The 25,748-nt window shown below is 40.9% G+C and overlaps 1 protein-coding gene across 16 annotated transcripts in view; it reads right to left on the reverse strand.

The window, feature by feature from the left end:
* The window catches only part of Wac (WW domain containing adaptor with coiled-coil), a 70,506-nt gene extending 47,071 nt beyond the window's left edge, over window positions 1-23,435 (reverse strand). For 4 of the 16 annotated variants that reach the window (XM_076572410.1, XM_076572408.1, XM_076572401.1 and 1 more), the window contains exons 1-3: window positions 23,301-23,435; window positions 22,152-22,188; window positions 20,519-20,714 (exon numbers count right to left, since the gene is read on the reverse strand). In XM_076572410.1, coding sequence (XP_076428525.1) covers window positions 20,519-20,657 — 139 coding nt within the window. In that variant the 5' untranslated portion in view covers window positions 20,658-20,714; window positions 22,152-22,188; window positions 23,301-23,435. Of the gene's footprint in view, window positions 1-20,518; window positions 20,732-22,150; window positions 22,189-22,327; window positions 22,457-22,628; window positions 22,882-23,300 lie in introns of those variants that run through there. The other 12 variants (XM_076572407.1, XM_076572406.1, XM_076572398.1 and 9 more) reach the window with 4 other exon arrangements.
* Between the last annotated feature and the right edge of the window lie 2,313 nt (window positions 23,436-25,748).

The following is a 25,748-nucleotide window of genomic DNA, read 5'->3' on the forward strand; positions in this document are numbered from 1 at the left end:
CTTATACATATAAAATAAAAACCTAAAAAATATATAAAGATTGAAGGAGCCAAAGGGGGTAGCCAAGGAAATAATGCAGTACAGCATTCTCATGTGTAAAATCCTCAAATAATTTATAAAAATTGTGTAATGCCTTTTTATAATTTATTTTAATTAGAATTACTTTTTTGTGTGTACATGTGGACTCCAGAAGACAACTTGTGAATCAGATCTCCCCTTTCATGATAAATATCCTAGAAACTGAACTCAGGTCATCAAGCTTAGGAGGCAAGTACCTTCACTCTCTGAAACATACCACCAGCTGAGTACTTTCAGTTTAAAATTTAACCCAATAGTAACAAAAATTAGTATTTAATTAATATCAAGAATTTATAAGGGTCAAAACTACTTTCTGATATTGAGTATTTTTTAAATTAACATACCAAATGTTAGAGGTTTCTTTATGGTATTTTTAAAATACAACTTGTTTTTGAAGATCCTTCCTCCGCATTCCCTCTTTTTTACACCTTTCCATCCTCAATAGACTTTTTCGGTTTTCATGTCATAGGCATCTTTTATGACCCTCCCCATCTCGTTTTGGAGACCTATTTTCCCTCTCTCCCTTATAGTTACATGACCACAATCAATGATACGAATACACATATAAAAAGCTAAGATCTGGGACTGAAGAGATCCATCAGTCGGTAAAGTACTTGCTGGATAAGCATTAGGACTCAAGTTCTATTCCAGAATCCATGTTTTTTTAAAAAAAGGACATTGTGGTCTGAGTTTGTGATCACACAGCTGGGAGGAACAAACAAGCAGATGCTGGCCACCCAAGGAAATCTACTAGAATTCCAAGGAAGTGAGAAAAATACAAAATCTAAGATACGTATATGAAAGGGAACATGCAGTTATTTCATTTCCCGAGTTTGGGTTATTTCATTTAGTATTTCCACACTCATCCATTTTTCTTTATGACTGAGTAAAACTGCATTACACACAGAAACCACAATTTTTTCACCTTTTCATCAGCTGATGTACATCTAAGCTGATTCCATTTCCGTGCTATTCTAAACGGAACAGAAATAAACATGGATGTGCAAGAATCTGTGGTAACAGAATGTAGCTCTCATCAAAGCTACTCTTTGCAGGGGGTAGAGCATATTACTGAAAGCCCCAACTGGTAAAAATACAGAGAACAACTGACCATAGGGTACCCAGTCCCAACTGGTATGAATGTACAATATGATCCATACACTAAGATTCAAGAAACATCCAGAAAAGGGGACAGAAGAGATTGTAAGACCCCAGACCAGGAAGTCTGCTGTGAGACTGTGTTTCCTGGAAATGACAGGGAGGCCACACACAGGCCTCAGCAATATGGCTTCCTAGCAAGACCTGAGGAAGGACAACACCAATAGAAATGCTAAAACTCTCATGGGTCCCACCCTCAGAGTAGACAATCTCTGCTGCGAGAAGATTTAGTCTTCTCCAGGGATGAGCTCCTAATCCAACATCAAGTCCAGCAAACATACATACAAACAACCCTAAATGGATGCAGCAAGTCGTACCTGTGTGTGTGTGTGTGTGTGTGTAGATAGATATATACACACATAACATATAAATATTACACAATTAAGGAAAGAGGACATGAATCTGAATTGAGCTTAGGGGTGGAAGATCTATGAAGGATTAGAGGAAAGAGCGGGTAGGGGGAAATGATGCAATTCTGTGGAGTTTTTTAAATGGCAAACTTAAAAACACTCCCTGTGGTAGACTAAAGTCCTTTGGATGTATGCCCAGGAGTGGAACTGTAGCTAGATCTAGTTGTTTTTTTCTCAGAGAAGTCTGTTCTTGAAAATGAACAGTAAATTTAATAGACAACTTAAGACAAACTAGAAGTCACACTGATAGAATTACTAAAGTAGTATCACTCACAAATACCCACTGTCTGTGCCTCTACAATGTAGGGATTAACAGAATGTGTCCCAAATCTGACTATTTTCAGTCCTTTTAGTTTACTTGGCACCTTTAGTATATACAGTACAACTGAGTTCGGTCTACAGTATTCTTGAAATTCTTCAGCCTTCCTCAATTTAAACTTAAACATCAAAGGTGGCTCTTTTGCTGTCAGAAGAGACCAAGGTTCCTACACTATACTTCTGGCTGGGAATTTCAGTTAGCGTGTGTTTGTAGGATATATAGCAGACTCCTGCAAAAAGTCACCAGTTTCTCCTACACAACTTTTAAGGAGTAATAATAAATTTCAATCTGATTCTTTGTAAATAGTAACCAAGAAGTCATGTGCCTGGTACATTCAGTAGAGGCAGGGCCAAGACCCTCTGCTGACTCCCCATGGGAGGCCTTGTTGGAGGAGGGAATGGGGGGTGGGTTGGGCAGGGGGAGAAGACTGGAGGGGGATCTGTGATTGGTATGTAAAATGAATAAAAAAAATGCCTTAATAAAAAGAAAAAGAGGTCATGTGTTCAGTCAAAATGCTAAAATCTAGCAAAGCTTTAACCTCCAAATTTGAACTAAGGTATGCCTAGTGTGATTTCCAGTTGATATTCTTCACCTCCACACACACTGCCAAATTCAAAAAGGATACTTCTCAGAGACCTTAGAATCCCACTCAGTACTCAAGAGTTTCCCCTGCTCCCAATACTGTGCACCAAGTACCAGGCAAGTATTCTCTCACTGAAGCAGACCCTCAGCCCTTCGACATTTTCTTCTTCACTGGTCATTCGTAAATGTAATATTCTGACATATACATTACAGACCCAAAGACCATTAGAATATTTAATATGCTTCCTTATCTTCTTCTACTGACTCCAACAGAAATGATACTGAACAAAGAGCTAAAATAGCTACTACATCAAAGATGCAGGGCTACTGATAGCCTAAATCTCATAGAAAATGTGAAATGTGCTTCAATTTAGTGTCACAAGAAAGGACTTTCTTAACAGGATACTGGTAGTGCAGATGTTAAAACCAACAATGGACAAACAGGACCCCATGAAACTAAAAAGCTTCCATACATCACTTGAATGAAAAGGCAGCTTCCAAAGTTGGGAGGGGGCCAACGACTCTACCAGCTCTACCACTCCTGTTCCCAAAGGAACTACAGAGAGGTGCTAATTTGTATTCACTGCTGCTCTATTCACAATAGATAGGAAATGGAAACAACCTAGATGCCCATCAACTGATGAAAAATGAAAATACGGTTTACATATACAATGGAATATTATTTACCTAGAAAAGAAAACGGAAATTTCCAAGTAAAGGGATAGAACTAGAAATTACCATTTTGAAGGAGGTAACCTGTAGAGAAATTTCTAAACAGTCTTATTAAATAAGAAACACAGAGCCAAATACAGAGTTAATAGCCAAAGAGATCAGAGAACTAGTGAAGAGCCAGGACTAAATGTTTTACGTTGCTATGGATTTTAGTTTACTGATATGTTTAAACTTAATTTCATTATACTGTATATATATACATTCTACTCTCGTTTGAGGTATTATGTTTATGTAACTCATTTAGATTGTAATGGATAGTTAAAAAATACAAATTAATAATTAGTCTTCTATGATAGTCAAACTTAGTCATATTAAGTTCTCTAGGTATACATAGATATAATTCAATTAGGTAGGTAATCTTCAAACACTTCAAAGACCTACAAAATATGGCATTTAAAATGTTTTAAAAATTTAGACTTTCTGGATAGTGAGACATGCCTGCTCCTGGCAGCACCGATTTACTTCAGAGAGGAGGACGGACATCAAAGACACTCTATATGAAGTTTACCACCTTCTTGACAAAAATAGCCATTTGGGCAAGAAACAGGTCTTGCCGAGACTGTTTGACAAAATAATGTAACGACTGAACATAAAAGGACCCATAAAAAAGTGACTACTGAACTTCAGGTTCTGGCTTCGTAGAGGAAAACTGCCAGACATTCTACAGGACACAGAGAAAAGTGACTGAAAGACTCTAGGCCTGGGGGCTAAAGACAGATGCCCCAACTTTACAGAAAAACTTTGGATGACTGTCCAGGCTGCCAGCTGTCTGTGTCTACTCTCGCAAGACTCTCGAAAGTCGAAAGTTGCTTGCGTCCTTCTCCAGTTTCTCAGGTAATATATCCTTCTGAGGTCTTTGATATAGTTAAAGACTAAACAGTTATCATTTCCTTAGTTATGATAAAAGTTAGACATAAAACCTTAAACTGACAAATATAAGATAGGATATCTTCTTTAATTTTGCCAAATACAAATAGACTAAATATTATAGACTAGATATTGTAACTGTAATTCTTGCTTGATAATTGTTTTGTTATATGCAATTTTACTATGTTCAAGTTAAAACCTTCCTTTTTAAAAAAAAAAAAAAGTGCTGGGGATGTCTGTATGCTGTAAATGTGTTGCTCTGATTGATAAATAAAACACACTGAGAAGATTAAGCAGGGCGGTGGTGGCACACGCCTTTAATCCCAGCACTCAGGAGGCAGAGCCAGGTGGATCTCTGTGAGTTTGAGGCCAGCCTGGTCTACAGAGTGAGTTCCAGGAAAGGCGCAAAGCTACACAGAGAAACCCTGTCTCGAAAAACCAAAATAAATAAATAAAAAATAAAAAAATAAAAAGATAAATAAAACACTGATTGGCCAAAAGCCAAAAAGTATACTATAGAGAGGATAAAAAAAAAATCCTGAAAAGTAAAAGGCTAAATCAAAAGGCATTGCCAGCCGCCACCATAAAAAATACCAGTAAGCCACAAGCCATGTGGCAACTTATAGATTAATAAAAATGGGTTAATTTAAGACATAAAAACTAGATAATAAGAAGCCTGCCACGGCCATACAGTTTATAAGTAATGTAAGTCTCTGTGTGTTTACTTGGGTCTGAGCGGCTGCAAGAGTTGGGTGGACACAGGAATACATTAGCTACAGTAACCCAGTTTGAGAAAGACAAACAATGCATGTTCTCACTCACATGCAGAGGTTAGCTAGCCTTGTGTGTTTAAGCTGAAGTACGAGAAGGCAGGAAACTAGTGAGGAATCATGGGGGTAGGGAGAAATGAAGTAAAGGGGCACAGAGTAGTACACAGGGTAGTATGAAATGGGAAAGACACTAAAGACATTTGAAAAAAACCTTATGGAAAAACTATAGATGCTTCCTAAAATATTTACATGAGCAGAGATATTTTATGTATACATATATTTACATACACAACGGATTATTCACCTAGAAAAGAAAAAGAAATATTTCCAAGTGGTACTAGAAATTATCATTCTGAGGGAGGTAATCCAGAACCAGAAAGACAGACACTGCATGTTATTCACTCTCATTTGGGCTTTAATTGAAGACATTGCCTTCCCCCAAATTACAGCCTATCAAATAAAAAAAGCCAGTGACAGGTATGGGTTACCTTCTGAGTTGTTGGGTCAGTGGGATCCACAAAAAATACCCCTCTTTGCCCCCCAAACATCAATGCTAAGACCCCCTATTGATGAAGACATCACATACTTGAGTCACAGAACATAGAGAAACCAAGCTAGGACCAACATGGAATCTTCATACCTATTGGCTAGCTTTCACTGTACACTGAAGAAGGGAAAAGTCAATACTTATTTAACAAGCATGGCCCTGTATACTACAATATTGACTAAGTGGGCATAATAATATGTCCACTGGTGCAATAGTGGCCCAAATATTATGGGAATAACCAACCACTTTCTGAATGGATTAAAGACAGGACAGAACTCATATTTGACAGGGTTAACTTGGCACCCGCAACCATAACAAGTGCTGGAGGAGGTTGGGAGGTGGATCAAAAACAATGGCTGGCTAAGTCATAGGCACCCTGGGAGAACCTATTATTGTTTTACTAAATACAGACAGTATTAAACTGCTACTTTAAGTTATCTTTATATCCATAGATAAGTACACTTCTCAACCCTCATCAGAAACCTACAACTGCAGATGATAAAGAGACTGAAATAGTCACCTCTAAATGGTTTATCTTAATTACAAACTTCTGCCACCAAGGCTCTAGGGATCAACTTGAAAGAGGGGGCAGAAATACTTTTAAAGCTAGAGGGAGTAGTTGATTATAGTGAAACAGCACCATTATACACATGAACCCTCAGTGGCTGGGAATGCATACACTAGACCTGCACAAGTGAAGCCAGGCAAAATCCCAACATGAATGAGGAAGAGCTCACAAGGTCCTATCCCTATCTCAGAAACTTTTGGCAAATGATGGAATCAGGAGAAAAGAGAATTTTCTTTAGAGATAGATAGGTTCTGAAAAGGTAGGTATACTTGCTCCCTCCATGAGATGGCCTATCCCATGCACATACAAGTCAGCACTATTTGAACTGAGTCAAAAGCAGTCCATGAAGTTGAGAGGAAGAATAAGCAGGAACACAGAAGGGGAGAAAACAGGGATGGAGATTTGATCAAGGTACATTATATTCATATACGAAACTCTCAAATACTAAAGAGGGAAGTAATATATGGCTAACAAATCAAAACCTAAGGATCGATGAGTCAATTACCCTGAATTTCTCAACATGATTTTGGTCAATTATGAACTTAGTAAGAGAAAAGCAACTGCAACATGACATACCACCCCAGCACCTCTAAAAATAAATGACTGCTTCTCAAACCCAGAAGACAGCTTTTTTTAAGGCCACACAGGAAAATACTGGAAAGGTGGCTAATTTTTTCAGAAGCAAGTATTACTACATTAAGATTCAAAAGAGGAGTGAAGAACCACAAACACAACGATGGTTTAGAGGATGACACCAATTCTCAAATAACTATTCCTTCAAAAAACAGTAAGAAAAAAAAAAATCAATTGAGAGACTGTAACATTCACTCAAATATAACCTAACTCCTTTATCACTAAGAACAGGTCTAACTATTGAAAAGAATGAACTCAATGAAAATACTGTGAAACAGAAGGCAACTTGCTTACCATGGTGTAAACTCAAATGTGACTAGAGATATCGACTTATCTGCCAAGTGGCTTTGAAATATAATCACTCAAATCAGTCTCCAAGACTTTTAAACACTGAGCCACTACTAAATGAGGTTAGCTTTTACGCTTTCAATGGGTTTACTTTCAAAAGTCAATTTATTGTAAAAATACAAAAGTTTGCCCATGTAGTACTGACATTCTCATTGTTTTCCCTATTCAAGAGGACTTTCAGTTAACATTTAGTCATTTCAGGAAAAAAATCCCAACACAATAAATCACTAGTTTAAATTAGAACAGTGGTTCTCAAGAATGAAGATTATAGAGCAAAATGTGTCAACATCTTTAGGGATAGACAAAATACAGCAACAATCTCTGACTACCAGAAGCCTATAGTGCAGAATGCAAATCACATATGTAAAGTACTATATATAATAGGGGCCATGGATGTAGCTCACCTACTTGGTGAAATGTCTGCCTAGCATACATAAAGCCATACAGTCACGTTACCAGCAACATATGTAACAGCTGTGGTAATGTGCATACCTGTAAGCCCAGCACTCAAGACATAGGATCAGAATTTCAAGGATTCACAGTGAGGTCAAGGTCAGCCTGCACTACCTGAGAGCCCATCTCAAAATACTAAAACAATCAAACAAAAAACAACTATAATGTAAAATAGAGACAAGATCAAAAACAGGTTTTCTACAATGGAACAAACACTAATGATCTGGGAAAATGGCACAGCAGTTCAGAGCACTGGCTTCCTTTCTAGGGGATCTAGGCTTGATTCCCAGCACCCACATAGCAGTTTACAACCTGTTGTGGGAATTCATTCCTTTCAGCCAATGGCTTTGAGGTAGCAAGCCCCAGGGCATGGCCTTGCCTGCTTACATGACCACTTAAGAGCAGAGAAATAGGGAACCGTGCTCCTATTGGGTGAATGGTTGGTTCCCATCACCTCTCGGCAGAACAGCGGACAACAACAGCTGGATAAGCAACGATGGCAGTGTCTACTTTGTTCTGTATCGGTGACTATATTATCCCCATTTTATACCTTAATAAGTTCTTGAGATCCTTTAACAAACTCTAGTTGGTTCACGTAACAAGTGGAGCCCAATATGGGACACAAACCCAGGACACTGAGATTAAGAGTCTCATGCTCTATTGACTGAGCTAGCTCAGCTGGAGAGATGGCTCAATGGTTAAGAGCACTGGCTGCTCTTTCAAAGGACATAGATTCAATTCCCAGCTCCAACATGGCAACTGACAACTGTCTGTACCTCCAATTCCAGGACATCCAACACCCTCACACAAACAAATGTCCACATAAAATAAAAAGAAGCCAATGAAGATTGCATCAGACCCTTCCTTTATTAAAAACAAAACAAAAATCTAGGGACCACTGTTGTCACAATTCTCTTCCTCCCCATACTGAATTTTTGACTCTTTAGAACCTTTCTTTAGATATATTGCTATCTTAAAATTTAAACTTTCCATTATGATATTAATAATGCTTAAGTTTTCTACAATGAATAATAAATTTCCTAAGAGCGATCTCTGAAGTCTCCAGAAGGATGATGGGGCCCCACAATAATGATTCTATCGGATTCATAATAATGCCATTGAGCCGATAAACAACATTCAAAGATCGGCTTTGGACTACAAACTGCTCAGGACAAATCCAAGGTGACTAGTTGAGATGGTCCACCATCTTACACTACTCCAGTCAGAACTTCAGATAACCTTTACCCATTACTCTCAACCTGGCTTAAAATGTTACAGTCCTCATAAGACTTAACCATTGTTTTCGGTTTTTACAGGATCCCACAGAGATACCATTGTGCCCTAAACAGCAAGAAGCAATTCTAAAGAAACGGACTCCTCTCCCAACAGGTTTCTTTTCCCTTAGGGTTATGGATAAATTGTCATCTTTTAGGGGTTGGAACAATATAGACTCAGAAATCTCATTTGGAAAAGAGGATAGATAGGATAGAATAAGATAGATTATTATATCTATTTGTAAATCAAAAAGCAACTATCAGTTTTAGGTAATTTGCATTGGCATGGATCCTTGAATGCTGATACAAATGTAAAATTATTTTCTATTCTTAAGATAATTTGTATATTGGTAGCAAATTCAAAACTATATTTGTCATATTGTACATATGTTCCTACTTGTTTATTTTTGTACACTGATATAAATGTAAAGTTATTTTTGTCATACTGTATATTCTACTTCTGTTTAGAATATTTTGTATACTGATGTAAATTAAGGATATTTTTGCCATACTGTACTGTACATTTCTACCTCTGATTAAGATATTTTTGTATACTGTCACAACTTCAAGGTCATTGTCCTTAAGCTGTACATCTGTTTATAGAGATTGTTTTATGCCGGGCAGTGGTGGCGCACGCCTTTAATCCCAGCACTCAGGAGGCAGAGGCAGGCGGATTTTTGTGAATTCGAGGCCAGCAAAATCCAGGAAAGGCGCAAAGCTACACAGAGAAACTCTGTCTCGAAAAACCAAAAAAAAAAAAAAAAAAAAAAAACAAAAAAAAAAAACAAACAAACATTGTTTTATAATGTGAAGCTTTAGTCTTTAAGCTACATAGGTCTATAAGTATTACAGGTTAATAGTCACCCATGTTTGTCAAACTTATAGACATGTTAGTCAGACTTTCTAGACATGCAGATGTATTCAGATGGATAGGTATAATCTCCAAACACTTCAAAGACCTAGAGAATATAGATGAGACACAATTGCTCCTGGCAGCATCAATCTACTCCCAAGAGGACGATGGGCATATGGAGTTTGTATTCTTCTTGGCAAAACTGGCTTGTTGGTCAAAGAACTGCCTTTACCTCAACTGCTGACAGTAAGCATGCTGTCCAACCTGGACAGCGGGACACAAGGAAAAGCCAAGGTAGGACATCTTTCAAATTTTCCTGCTTCTGAAAATCGTCAGATATTCTAGGCCTGTAGCCAAAAGTGGATGCCCACTGCTACAGAAAAACCTTGTGTGACTGTCCAGGTAGCCAGATGTCTGTCATCTCTCACATTGTCAGAAGCTGCTTGCATGGACTTCCTGCTCACTCAGATACTATTTTCCTTCTCAGGTCTTTGATGGGGTTGAAGATTAGATAGCTACAGTATAATCCTCTCCTATCTTAGCTAAGAGCATATCAGGTACAAGATTCAGATTCTTTACTTTGGAGTAATCTCTCTAATTTGCCAGTTATCTATGGTCTGGACATTTAGTATGTGTTTCTTGTGTGATATTTTTCTTGTTGGTTGTAGTTCCATTTTTGTTTATACTGTATATTCTACTTCTGTTTAGAATGTTTTGTACACTGATGCAAATTAAGGATATTTTTGCCATATTGCACTATATATTTCTACCGTTCAGCCAATGGCTTTGAGGTTTGCCTGCCTACGTAACCATTTAAGAGCAGAGGAATAGGGGTATGCTTTCTCTTGGGTGGACAAGGCAGGACAGTTGGTACCCATTGACCCTGGGCAGAATGGAGGACAACAATAGCTGGATAAGCAGGGTCAGCATCTACTTTGTTCTGTATCATTGACTGTATTATCCCCATTTTATATCTTAATAAATTCTTGAGATCCTTTAACAGACTGCCATGGGTTCACAAAACAACCGCCATCTTTACATCCAGTTGCAGAGTATCCGACATCCTCATCCTCTTCTGGCTTCCTCTTCTGTAACACCAGTTATGCAAGTGGTACACAGACATACACACAAGCAGAGGAGAAGGGGGGGTGGAGCCTACTATCTTTTAGTAAGAGGTCAGCCAAGAAAAAAGTGAGGCTAGAGTAGCAACACAGCAGTTTGGGCTATAAACACAAAGAGACAACAGTATAAAGACAAATAAGGGTGACTGAGAGAAGGAACACTTGGAAAAGGCAAAAGCAGTGGGAGTGACATCACGGCCTGACAGGACTGCTGAGGACCCTCTTGGATTCTGGCTATGATCAATCTCTTGATGACCTCATTCTTAACCCAGGTCCCTACATTCATAGCAAACACCAAGCTGATCCTAAAAGCTAAGCTGGCTAAGCAGGTCTAGTGCTGTGACAAAGGGAGGCACTGAGTGTCCTCACAAGGAAAGGAGCACAACCTGTTCTAAGTGGCCTAGAGGAATATAGTCTGGGATTTCAGGAAAAACAACTCTATTCCTTAATTTGTATTTGTCTAGCCCTTCCTAGCACATTGTTACTGTTGTAGAAAGTAATCATAGCTTCACTTAACATACATACAAATGTCTAGAGACTTACATACAACTAAAACTATATCCTGCATTTAAGTAATATGAACTCAAGAATCCTAACTTCTAACTGAAAAGCAGGAAACATCCATCCCAATGATTATCTACTTATAAGTAAGAACTACATTTGACAGCAGAGGTCACATTGTGGCAACACACCATCATTAATTTAGACATACATTAGGGGAGAAAATAACTGGTAGCTAAGTGATATTTTACTAGGCACACACCTGGAATCCCAGCTGTGGGAAGTCAGCAGGATTGCCCCAAGTGTGAGACCAGCCTGGCCTACATACATGAATTCCAGGAAAACTACCCAGGAAAACTGACTCAAAAACTATCAACTAATTCATTAATTTAAAATTTAAAAACAAGGTAAATGTAATTCAACCAAACCATTTTTTTTAAGCTTGATGGCAAAAGCCTTCCTTACGTGCTGTCTGCTATCCACAAAAAAGCTTAAGTCTTTACTCAAAAATAGAATACACTTATCAAAATATACCTTAAAAACTGAGAAATGAAAACTGCATAATTATTACACTGAGGAAAACCACAGATCAAGTAAAAATTAATACAAAAGATTACTAAGCAAAGGGCTTGATCTATTTGCTGAAATCATACCAAAGAAAAACTATTTTCAAACACCAAACAAATATTTGTAAGGAAAGGAACAGCTCGGTGGTAGAACAACTGCCTAGCATGAGGCCCTGCCTGGGTGTCAGTTCCAACACAAAAATTATCTAGAATAATAGGGAATCTCTGATATGCAAAGAATCAAAATCCCAAAAGCCAGTAAAGCTTAAAAAGAAAACTAAATAATAATGACAATTTAGAACTAGTTCATATAGACACGGGCCAAAAAGGACAAATAAAACTAGTTCATGTGGACAAGAGCCAAATAGCAAACTGAAATCACAAAGGTCTGAATTGAAAAACAAGGTAACTCTTGAACTCTGAATCAAAACCTATACAATAGGAACAAAGAGGCAATGTTTTAAATTTTTTATGTTTCACTAATAAGCAGGAAAGTGGCCTTTTGTGGGGTAAGTAGATCAAGACAAGGCCACCCTAGCCTACTAAAGACCAGGTCTCAAAAAGTAAGTCTGGCCCAAATTTCTTAGTCTACACCGCGTTATTCTACTTTTTCAAAGCACAATCAACATTGGTATTTAGTGGTCATTTAAGAAAAGATCTCGGCCGGGCTGTGGTGGGTGGCGCACGCCTTTAATCCCAGCACTTGGGAGGCAGAGCCAGGCGGATCTCTGTGAGTTTGAGGCCAGCCTGGTCTCCAAAGCGAGTTCCAGGAAAGGCACAAAGCTACACAGAGAAAGCCTGTCTTGAAAAACCAAAAAAAAAAAAAAGAAAAAGAAAAAGAAAAGAAAAGATCTCAGCCAGGTGTGGTGGCACACACCTTTAATTCCAGGGCACTGGAATCAGAGGCAAGCACCTAGGCCAGCCAAGGATACATATTGAGACTTTGTCTCAAAAAATTTAAACATGGGTAGGCATAGTGGTATAAGCCTTCATTCCCAGCCAGGATCTGTAAATTCAAGGCCAGCTTGGTCTACAATGCAATTTTGAGGACAGCCAGGGCTACATAGAGAAATTCTCCAAAATCAAACAAAACAAAAAGATGTCTCTTATCATTATATCCAAATATTAATGTTATTACTCATCCCTCAAGGGTCTTTACAATTTAAGCATCTCCAACAGGCACAACAGCCTGTTATGTATTAATATTCAAAATTACCCTTATAAATCACAAATATTAAATACAAAATGTTTTATGCATCCCCTCCTCATAGCAGGCAGAAATATTCTAACTCTCATATTTTACAAATATTGCTTTTATTGTTACCAGAATAAACTAGTTCTGAGGATAAAACAGGTCAGAACTTTTCAGAACATGCTGTTGTCATACAAATTAAGAATTAAGGCAGCCGGGCTGGAGAGATGGCTCAGAGGTTAAGAGCAGTGGCTGCTTTTCCAGAGGACCTGAGTTCAATTCCCAGCACCGCTCACAACCATCTGTAGTTAGATCTGGTGCCCTCTTCTGGCATGCCTGCACACATGCAGGTAGAATACTTGTATACATAATAAATAAATCTTTAAAAAAAAAAAAAAAGAATTAAGCCAGGCGGTGGTGGCGCATGCTTTTAATCCCAGCACTCTGGAGCAGAGGCAGGCAGATCTCTGTGAGTTCGAGGCCAGGCTGGGCTACAGAGTGAGTTCCAGAAAAGGTGCAAAGCTACACAGAGAAACCCTCTCTCGAAAAACCAAAAAAAAAAAAAAAAATCTAGGCCTATGTTAACTTATCAACAATAAGGATACTTTATCATTTTAAAGTATCCTTTAAATATTGTTTCTGAAAAGTGTGTGTGTGTGTGTGTGTGTGTGTGAGAGAGAGAGAGAGAGAGAGAGAGAGAGAGAGAGAGAGAGAGAGAGAGAGTGTGTGTGTGTGTGTGTGTGTGTGTGTGTGTGTCCAGGTACATGCTACACCTTAAGTGTCCTGGTCAATGGACAACTTTCAGGACTTGGTTCTCTCTACCATGGGTTACCAGGATCAAGTTCACTGTCGGGCTTGTACAGCAAAGTGCTTGGATCTGATAAGCCATCTCAATGTCTCACAAATACATGTAAATACATTTTATAAATAAATAGGTAGCACCTGAGGTTACTATAAATATACTGACTTGTGTGACTGACTTTCAAACATACAAGAACTCAAGTTTACTACTGAACCATCCCCAGACAACTTCATGAGCTGAGACACCTTAAAGCTTAAAATAGTTTTATCTACACAACAGTGGCTACAATTATCCAAATTCAGTATATCCAGTGGTCTGTGCAGTTGCTAACAGAGACTTCTCTAGTGCAAGACATTAGCCAGATGCCTTTGCCACAGGACATTAAGTTGTCTATTTAAGATACATACAAATTATAATAATGTCTATTAGCATAGGAAGGTGACAGGGATGTCCTTAAAGTTTAAAAATTACAGAATTTACATTCTAGCAAATAATCACTCTCATGTGAAGATTCCTCCTGATGCCAAGTTGAGAATTGGAAACTCTCTAGAGCTGTAGATTACAAATACCCACATTAAACCAGTTTTATTTAAAATTCCATTTTCTATGCTCTGATTCAGAGTAATTCAGGTGTTATAAAGTAAGCTGTTGCAAGCTCTTCTTGTCAGCAGCCAAATTTGGTTACCAATACTCCACACCTGTTGAGTTTTTATTTTTAAACACCCACATCAACTCCCCAAATTTTGGAATGGCAAAATGGATGTGAACAAATGCTTAGTTCCTGTTATATAGCTCTCCTTTACTGAGCTATCCACCTCTTTCCTTTCTACCTCTAGAAAAAGCAGTAAACCTAGCTCTTCAGATATGACACTATTCAGGAGTGCAAGGCAGTTAACCCTAGCTCAGAAGCTGACGGGAAAACTGCCATGCATCAGAGGCCAGCCTAGGCTAAAGTGTAAGACCCCATCTTAAAAACAAAGTCCATTCAAGATACAAAGAGCAGGACTAAGAATCTGAAGTCACTAACGAGCTCTTAAACCTCAGAGTAGCATGAGCTGTGCAATACCTTACTTAGTTAGGTTACTCTAGCTCTTGTATGGGAAATAACTATGTGGCAAAAAGGAAAAACCACGGGCGGTGGTGGCGCACGCCTTTAATCCCAGCACTTGGGAGGCAGAGCCAGGTGGATATCTGTGAGTTCGAGGCCAGCCTGGGCTACCAAGTGAGTTCCAGAAAAGGCGCAAAGCTACACAGAGAAACCCTGTCTCGAAAAACCAACCAGTTTTAAAAAAAAAAAAGCCGGGCGTTGGTGGCGCACGCCTTTAATCCCAGCACTCGGGAGGCAGAGGCAGGCGGATCTCTGTGAGTTCGAGGCCAGCCTGGGCTACCAAGTGAGCTCCAGGAAAGGCGCAAAGCTACACAGAGAAACCCTGTCTCGAAAAACCAAAAAAAAAAAAAAAAAAAAAAAAAAAAAAGGAAAAACCAATACTCAGGGTCTCTTATAGAATCACCATAGAAGGTGGCAGTGAGCACAAAAACCATCCTATTCTAGGTAATATGAAGTACAATCTGAGGGCAGAAATCCAGAAGCCCTTAAAAGAGACCGGGCATATAAACCTGAAATACCAGGTTCTGGAATGATTGGGAATTAGTGTCACACCACTTGTTCCAGTGTCTCAAAGTCACCTGTTCAGTGTCATCTTCACTGTTTCATCAAACTGATAACCCAAAACCACACTGCATGCACACGCTAGCAGAGTTATGTTTTCAGCAAATAGAACAACCATGACTTTCCTGTAACTTATAGAGAAGCCCTAGGAATGTTACACCAGAATTTTTTTTATCCACAGCTATTTTTTTAAATCCAGCTAAGTAGAAATTAGATCAATTAAGACCGTCTTAAACAGTCAAAGTGGACCACCCAAATGTATTATAAAATAGAAATGCAGTAACAATGACTCAACAACGATTTCACTCAAAAGCAAACCAGAAATGTAAAAATAACAGCATGACAGAAAGCTCCAAGACAAATAACTTGTTATAATTATTAAAAATCACAAGCACACACCATTAGACCATGTGGGAGGCCTGGGTGTTTTCTAAAATTAAAGGAAAAGTCCCAAAGTTGAATTATTGGGACATTAAGATTGAGGGTTGCTGATATGCTCCAGTACTTCAAAGGTGGAGGCAGGAGGACCAGGAATTCAAGGCAAGCATGGGCCACTGTCTCAAAAAGATTTAAAAAAAAAAAAAAGGCATTAGGCAGGGGCTGATGAGAAGGCTCAGAGGGCAGAGGAGCTTGTTGCCAAGCCTGGCCTAGTTTGATCCCCAGGCACCACATGATAAGAAAGAAAGAACTTCTGACCTCCACATATACCACATATACATAAATATGTAGTTTAAAAAAAAAGCATCAAGCATGCTGAGGCAGGAGGATCAAGACTAGGTAACGCTACTACAATGAAACCCTGTGTTAAAAAAAAACAAAACAATAAAGACAAGACTAGACTGCTTATCTTTCAACCTTACTGTTAATGACAAAATATTTCCTGTTTATACCCGCCTAAGACAATTCAATAAATATAATTCTATTTTATTATAAAACATGATTTTTAAAGGAAACTTGTTTTCATTAAACCAAAATTACCCATTAATCAAATTATTAAAATTCAAATAGTAGTACATTAAATTGTGTACCAAAGAAACAACTCACTTTGTAAAAACAAATACAAGCCGGGTGGTAGTGGCACACACCTTTAATACTAACACTCGGGAAGCAGAGATCTGTCTGGATCTCTGTGAGTTCCAAGCCACCCTGGACTACATGAGACTGACTGGGTCTAGGAGAGAAGAACCAGACAGTGGTGGCACACACCTTTAATCCCAGCACTTAAGATCTGTGCCTTTGCTTGGGAGGCACACACACCTTTAATCCAAGGAAGTGATAGCTGGACAGAGAAAGTTACATAAGGCGTGAGGAGACAGGAATTAAGAGGCTTTTTCAGGCTGAGGAGTTGGTAAGAGGTGGTGACTGTGGTTGTACCTTTGTCTCTCTCATCTTCAGGCAAGTTTTACTTGATACACAATATATCACCACAATGACTTAAAGATGAAACATCTTCTAAAATAGAAAGCACTAGCATAGAACAACTTGGCCTAGAGCTATACATGTGTACTGTATTATAATGCCCACAGTCCTAACTTAGCTACTAGTTTGGTAAAAACTAACCACTGAGGCAAGCTGATGAAGTTATTAAGAGGATCAAAGGCAAATTTTTAAATAATTTATCCCCTATTAAACACTAACAAATAAGTTTTCAGTTTGTCTCACTGAGTTTAGAACTTCTCAGCATAGAACGAATTTCCACTCACCCATTACTAGTTTTCCATTTTATTTCCCTCTTTGTAAAATTGTGAAAATACAGATACTATTTGTGCTACTTTCTAGTGTCAAAATGAGGGTAAAGTGTATCTCAGTGGTTCCTACTGTTAATTCAAAACCCTGTTTAAGATGTACCTCTATGAGCACATGTCCACACTAAATATTATCTATTATTTTAAAAAGAGACGTTAAATTTTATCTAGAAAATTTAAATTATTTCTAATGATCAGTATTGAGTAATTCTTCAATATGTTAAGTGTTACACAAAAATGTTCAGTATCTCTTGAGATTTGGGGTATCTCTTTAGACTTTACCAGTTAAACATGCATCAGCCAAAAGGTTTTTCAACATTTTGACAAGATTTCAGATTTTCTGATGAGGCATGCTCAACATACAGAGTGAATATATTACAAGAACATTTCTAGAACTGATGGGATAAAACATATCATATACCTAGAAACTTCAAATCCTCAGAAGCAATACTGACGCTCCAAAACATGCAATTTTCTTTTCTATTAAAAAATTTCCAACTGTAAGTAACAAAATACGTAATTTTACTAAATTCACACAAATTCAGGAACCAATACATACTCAATTGAGACCTCACTCACAAAAATATATATATACATATGTGTGTATGTGTGTGTGTGTGTGTGTGTGTGTGTATGTGTGTACTTTTTCACACTAATTCATGGAGGATAGGAAAGAATATCCCAAGACTGAAGTTCTGTGAAGTTTCATGGAATCTCTACAAAGACATAACACTCTAAATTATTTGTACTATCACATTTCTTGTTTAAATTATTTAATACTCTAAGAATCCTCATGGCTTGCTTTTCTCTTGTTTTTGAACACAATGAATATAAAATTGTTCTTTTTTCTCTCTGATCTAAAACTGTGGTTCACTCCTCTAATCCCCAAACTCAAGAGCCAGAGGCAGTAGGGTAATCAATAGTATGACCAAAAGAAAAGAGTATACACTACATACACATGTATAATGGACTGCAAAGACAAACTCTGAATATCAGAATGATTTTTTATGAGAGGCAGATGGGTCTCTGTGGGTTTGGGGCCAGCCTGGTCTACATATCAAGTTCCAACCTAGCCAGTTCTACAGTGAGACCTTTTGACCCTCTCAAAGAACCAAAATCTTAAAGGAGGGGGGGGATTATTTTATGGTAAGTTTCACTCCTGGTATAGAGGACTAAGAAAGAATGGAGTTATGGTTATCTGCTATGCTCCAGAAGATGGAAGTGACGGAAGTGAATTACAAAGTGAGGCATAATTTAGCAAATGACTAGAGATTAAAATGACTAACAAAATACTTGCAAAGGAACTATTAATCAACAAGAATATAAATCAAAAAGAAACAAAAGCCAAGTACTTATGAGTTCATTTATGAAGGTGAATGAAAATCAAAGTGAAGAAACAAATACAGAAAAGGCAAGCAACTCAACCACTACTAGGCCTAAGTGTCAAGTCAAAAACCCACACTCTAAGGAAGACTTCCAGGCAAAGGATCTTATCAGAGCTTGACTTCTGAGACTATCACACAACTCTTGGCACATGATGTATGTCCAACATTTGTTGAATGAATAAGGAAGAGAATTTGGTGAGGATTATTTCAACTCTAAAGTAACTTACTGCCTCAGTATAGATAAAATCATTTATAGACGTTTTCCTTTTCTCTTTTTTTTTTTTGGTTTTTCGAGACAGGGTTTCTCTGTGTAGCTTTGTGCCTTTCCTGGGACTCACTTGGTAGCCCAGGCTGGCCTCGAACTCACAGAGATCCGCTTGGCTCTGCCTCCTAAGTGCTGGGATTAAAGGCATGCGCCACCACCTCCCAGCTATTATAGACGTTTTCTTGAGTGTGTAAAATTAATTTTTTAATGGATTTTGGAATGGATGCCTCATTGGGTCCAGTTGCTACAAAAACTTGAAAGTCTATCAAATCTAGTATCATATACTTTTGTGTCAATTATCAAAATGGTTCAAAATAAAGCACACTAAAGGTACAATTAATTTTGCCTTCCAATAGTTAACATGTAAAACGAACATTGAAGAGTGATTGATCAATAGTATTACCCTAGGATATATGAAATACTACAGAAGTCACCCATGAAACTGACAATCATTTTGGTACCCAAGATTTTCTAACACTTGCTAACCTGCTACTCTCACAAACACATAGTTTATCTGCATAAACAGAACAAAGCTACAGCTATATTCCACACAACTCCCTTCCTCCCATCCAATTACTCTATCCCAAAGTAATCTTCTGACCATTAATAATTCCTCAACCCAGTAATTATGTAGAGGCCAATGTTTCTCAATACATGATCACAATTGAGTGCAGCTGATTCTACCCTAAGAGGCAAAAAGTAAACAGTAAAACAGAAGATGCAAAATATTTTCTGAAAGTAATTAAAGGCATGAAGAACTAATCATAAACAAAAACAGAAAGCCCATGGTATTCTACTGTGGAGCTCCTCCAGTTCTCAATTAATACTGGTCTAAATTATATCTACTTAAGTAATATGAGGTCTTTTTGTGAAAGAAAAATATATGGCTTTTAATTACCTTAGTGAAATTATTCTATCCCACAATGTAGACTTTAGAAGCAAATGGTTACATTTATAAACTGTGAGCAAAGTCACTCAGCAAATGTACTTATTCCCAGTACCCACTACAGTTTGAGCAGGTAACAAGAAGGTATCAGCACTGTAAAAAAGAAATAAGGCTAACTTAATCATCCTCAGCTGAATAGTTCATTTGAAGTCAGCCTCACTACATGAGGCCCTATCTCAAAAAGCAAAATAAAAATTTTAAAAAAGGACTATCTTTAAAGTTGAGTGTTTCAATTAAACATTAACAGGACCCTAGGGGGGAAAAAAACAGGATATAAAATTTTAAATGGTTACAACAAAAACTAATTTCCCAAATCACAAAAAGCATTTTGAATAGTGGTAGCTATCTTGATAAACTTCCTCTTTAAACGTATAATTCATAATTACAATAAAAACTTGAACACCTTAGGGAAATAATTTGAAGTACCAATGACTTCAAACTACACCAAAGTCCTTAAGAACTCAAAGTTCCTTTCTTAGAAAACTGTCCAGGGACACTGCTATCATTAGTAAACATTTAGAGGACTATATTTGTAGATGAACTCTTTATCATCAAACACTGCAGTCTACACTTATGCCAACACCATTTCCCTACAGTGACTGCTGAATTTAAAAACGGATCCAAACTTGATAACATCAGCACATAGTGCCTTCCTTAAGCTGGACATGCTGAATGCACGGTTTCGTTAACTCTCAAAGCACACACATGACAGTTCAGGCCAGAAAGCTACTCACCACCTTCTCTTTCTCTAACTCTTTGAGTGTGCACATTTTTGGCCTTATTGTGACCTGTGCTGTCACTGTATTTGTTTTCAGGACTATCAGATCTCCGCAACATTTTATTTGGTGGTGAAGGATCTGCGGCGTCTCGCATCTTTTCATGTCTGTGATCACCACTACTGGGGTGACTCTTTGACGAATACTTAAGTGCCTGTAAAACATCACCCCCCCAAAAGAAGAGAAAAAGTTGAAACTTTAAACTCAATTACTATTTAAATTACAATTTTTGATATGTTAATTCACTTACATCAAAACTCATTTATTTTCATTTTCAATACTTCCCTTATTCACAGAGAAAATCTAAATGCTCAAGAGTTACAGTGCAACTCCTGATAACAAATCTAACCACAAAAAACAAAAAGGAGGGGAAAAAATCCTATTATGTAAACTTTAAAAAACAAGTATCTTGGCACACTTTGAAACTAAAGTCACTTTTTGAAAGCTTAAACTAGAATCCATTTATACTCTTCAACTAATGCATCCAGGCACATCTATAAATAAGCATATTTTTAAGACCATAGTTTAAAAAAAGACAACAGTTTTTCCATTTCTTTGATTCAAATAAAGCACCAACCCTAATTTACAAGCTTTCGGGGATAAAACTCTTAAGCTGTAATATCTGCCAAAACAACCTGATACATGAGCAATGCTTCTAAGAAGGCTTAATTCTAAATGCCCTTAAAATAATGGTTTTACTCTGCAGGTGTCTTAAGATGAACACAATGTATCAGTCCTTCACGAGGAGTAGTCACATGGGGGAGGGGTCAATTATGTTTGACACATGCAAATAGGGAAGCGCCTATACAGTAACCCAAGTATCAGGTTAGAAACTTGCTCGCTCTCTTGCCAGGCTGGTGGCTCCCACGTGTAATCCAGCACTCAGAAGACTGAGACAGAAGTAAAACTGGAAGCCAGCCTGGCCCACAGAACCTTGAGAGATAGACCTGTTCCTATTTGCTTCTGTTGTCATAAGTTACTGCCCTGAGGACACGCCAGCAAATGGTTAAAACTTTACATGCAAAAGCTTCAGTAACAATAGACACCCCGAGTCATTTCTACTAGCATGAAGTACCCAAGTCACAGAAGGTTTAAATTAACCCAAGCAAAAACAAGACCTTTCCCTTGAAAGGGAATAATTTAAAAAATAAACAAAACAGCAAGGGTCGAGTTTACAACTGTAACTCACTTCGGTACTTCTTCCTCTCATCTACATTTAAAACCTTCACATGTATCTTTTGGCTCCCCAATCCAAGCAAGTCAATGTGCCTCCGAAGTCACCTAGCACTACACCCCAGCGATTTCTTCTCGCTCAAAACAAACCAGGTCTTCCTGGTTGCGAAAAGAAAAGAAAGAAGAAAGAAACAAAAACCCTGAACTTCCTCCAGCCACCTCTCACGGTAAGTCCCTAGCCGTGTTTGGCGAGTGCTAAGGGAACCCAACGCCGGATTTTAAGCGGCCCACTCGTGCTACTTTCGGATCTGTTGCACCGAAGGGCCTGTAGCGACTTCTGAAGCCTGCGCTCGAGTAGCAGTCCCTCCCTTCCCCCTCCGACCCCTTCCAATCCCTCGACCCCGGGATCGGCTGGTACCTGGAAAGGCTGCGAGTCCCCTCTCCGGTCGTGACAGCTGAAAAACAGTAAGAAGGACCGTGGCGTGAGACATCGCGGGAAAGGAAGAAAGAGGGTGTCCCCCCCCCCCCGACACACACACACACACACACACACACCCCGACCGCCCCTCCCCGCCGGCCGCCGACCAGACGTACCGGAGCGGATTCGCGCCGCGGACAATCCCCGGGCTCAGAGAGCCCAGGCCGGTACCCGGTCCGCAGCCGCAGACCGCTCTCGCAGGCGCCCGCCGGACCCCCTCGGCTGCCGGCCCGTGCGCCCGCCCCGGCCCGCCGCCTCCTCCGCCCGATCCCGATCGGGGTTAACAACAAAAATGGCGGCGCGGCCAGCTCCCGATAAGGACGCCCGCCCGCCCGCTCGCTCGCTCGTTCGACCGCCCGCCCGCCCGCCCGCCCTCCGCCGCGGCCCGGCCCGGCCCGAAACGAAAAGACGATTTACCCATCACTGAGTCTCTGCTGTTTCCTCGCATACATTACCATCAATGCCCGGCTGTGTGTGTGTGTCGGGGAGGGGGGGGGGGGGAGAGCGGCCGCGAGGCGGGCGGGCGCGCGCGCGCGCGCGCGGCGGGCGGCGGGCGGGCAGCGGGCAGCCCCGGCACCAGGACTCGGCGCGCCCTCGGCGGCTCGCGGCACCTCCCCGTTACTGGCGCCGGCGCCCCCGGGCCATGTCCCTCCGTCACCACCGCTTAGGGTCGGGCCTGGGCAGCGGCGCCAACTACACGGCGGCAGCGCGAGCCGGGGGGAGGGGGGCGAGAGGCCGTGTTCGGGTCCCCGCGGAGAGCGAGCGCCTCCAGCACCTTCCCCTCCTCCTCCTCCTCCTCCTCCTGCTGCTGCTGCTGCTGCTGCTGCTCCGCCGCCGCCGCCGCCTCCTGCCCTCCTCCCCCCCGCCGCCGCCGCCGCCGCCGCCGGGTCCTGATCGCCGCCTCCTGCCGCTGCCGCTGCTACCACCGCCTCCGCCGCCGCCGCCGCCGCCGCCGTTCCACCAACTACATCCGGGCAACTCGGACGCGGCCGCCTTCGGAAAAGCTCGGCAGTTTCCGCCACACACACACACACATACACACCCCTCCTCCCCACCCCGCGCGGCTTGAGAACGCCGCCTTCGGCAAACCTCGGCTTGCTCCCGCCCTCCTCCTCTTCCTCTGAGGCCTGGGCTCGTCGCCCCGCGACCCGGCAAGCCCTTTCCGGTTGCTGCTTTCCTCGCTCTCGGATCTGGCCACTCCCGTTCCACCTTAGGGGTAGTCGTGCTCGGGGGCCTGCGAGAGGCGGGCCCCGGGGCCTCCGGGCTGCGCGGGGTGGGAGCCGCCTGCGGGAGGAGCACCGTGGGGCGCGAGGGACGCCATCGCGGACTAAATGCGGAGCGGCGGCAGCTGCGCGTGCGCCCAGAGGCGCAACGGCGGCGGGGGCGGGGTGCCCTCCGCGAGTCGGCCGCGGCCCCCGCCCTCCGGGCTCCGCGTGGGGGTCGGAAAGCCCCTAATTGGGCGGCCCGGACGGTTGCCGCGGAGCCCTGGCGGGCCGCGGCGGAAGTCGCCCTCGGCGGCCCGCTGCAACCCGGAACCGCGGCCGGGTGCAGCCGCTCGCCCGGCGCGGGGGGCGCACGCACGGCGAGGGCGCAGGCCTGGGCGCTGGAGACGTAAGTGCCCGGGCCGCGAGGCGGAACGGACCGAGCCTTGCCGCCACCGCCGCCGCCGCCGCCGCTTCTCCTTCCCCTCCTCGTTCTTCCTCTCCCTGGCAGGGCATTCCCCGGAGAGTGCGGGCGGAAAGAGAGCGTGCGGACTGCTAAGTGAGGTGGCTGTGAATGACTTGGGGTACGCGGGGAGGAAGATCAGCGACGACCCTTTCTTGGAGAGAGTCGACTGGTTGGTTGTTCGCCTGATCGTGGATTTGACAAGAAAGAATTGCGGTAGCAGAAGAGAACAAGATGCACATCAGAACGAAAATAATAATAATAATAATAACCCTTCAAGAAAAGAAAAAAAGCGCCGAGAAGATAATTTGATATCCAACAAGTTACAGCAGTGTCAAGTGTAATAAGTGTAACGTAGGAAGAGACCGTGAACTCACAACTGGAAAAATTTTTTTTAAAATAATGATATTGTGGGCTTGTCAGATCCACGGGTCAAATGTTAAGATTATTATTATGAGAACCAGTAAAAGCCTGCTTAATGCCCACAGAAGCTATCAGTAACTAAGAAAAAAGGTCGGTGCCTGAAATGAAAAGGGAGACGGAATAGGGGAGGGCTAGAGGGAGAGATCATTTCTAACATTTTGTCGCAAAAATGAAACACAAGAAACAATTGAAATGCTCGAGTGTTCGTAGTCAGTCCCAAACACTAAGAAGAGGACAAAGATATTACATGTCCTGCACAGAAATCCTGAAGACTTTCTTCAATAGACAGGGTTTCTCTGTGTAGCCCTGGCTGTCCTGGAACTCGCTCTGTAGACCAGGCTGGCAGCAAACTCAGAGATCCGACTACCTCTGCCTCCCGAGAGCTGGGATTAAGGGCGTTCACCTCCACCGCCTGCCTGATATCCCTAGCCCTTGTTCCCCTTTGATGAAGTAACATAGGATGGAACTATGGGAGGAAATGTTGCAGATGTGCCACTGATACTCATTATTTTATATTTGAGGATTTAGTTATGCAATAAAATTCATTTGTCGCCCCCACATCTGTATCCACCCAAGGTACATAGATCTGGGCATGTTAATGTGCCTGACAGCTGTTCTCTGCTGGGATTGAACAATGCTACCTTGCCTCTCAATATGAGTTGATCTCTTGTACTGAAAACAACTGCATTCACACTATATATGTAATGCCATGGTTTTCACAATTCTTGGGCTTTTGTCTTGGTGATTTTGTTATTTAAATGTCCCCCAGGGCTGGACACTGCCTGGTATTTCTAAACGCAATAAGGTCTGTTAAGTCTTAGAGAAAAAAGATTCGTTTAGTTAGATTAGTTTCCTTCAGGCTTACTACTAGTGATTTTTGGCTATGAGTGTCCTGTAAATAATGTTTATAATAATTATTTTCAAGAACATCTCAGCAGGGCGGTGGTGGCGCACGCCTTTAATCCCAGCACTCGGGAGGCAGAGGCAGGTGGCTCTCTGTGAGTTCAAGGCCAGCCTGGGCTACCAAGTGAGTTCCAGGAAAGGTGCAAAGCTACACAGAGAGACCCTGTCTCGGAAAAACCAAAAAAAAAAAAAAAAAAAAAAAAGCTCTTTAAACAAACACATAAAATTACCTTATGTATTGACCAGTTAGTTGATGAAAACAGAACCAGAAGCTTACAGGACTTAACCTTGTTATTCAAGGGCAGTCAGTGTTCCTAGTTACTTTAACAACTGCTACAAATAACAAAGGTCCCATGTGTTTACTAATAAACAAGTATTATATTCATTTTTTAAAATCCATTGCTTGTGGCTGGAGATAAATAAGGCTCAGTGGTTAAGAGCACTAGCTGTTCTTCCAGAGGGCCTGAGCTCTGTTCCTAACACCTGTAAAAATAGATAAGTAAATAATTGGTTGCCTAGCTTAAATGAGTGCTTAGATCCTAAAAT

This window comes from Peromyscus maniculatus, chromosome 5 (genome assembly GCF_049852395.1).
Source record: "Peromyscus maniculatus bairdii isolate BWxNUB_F1_BW_parent chromosome 5, HU_Pman_BW_mat_3.1, whole genome shotgun sequence".
Classification (NCBI taxonomy): domain Eukaryota; kingdom Metazoa; phylum Chordata; class Mammalia; order Rodentia; family Cricetidae; genus Peromyscus; species Peromyscus maniculatus.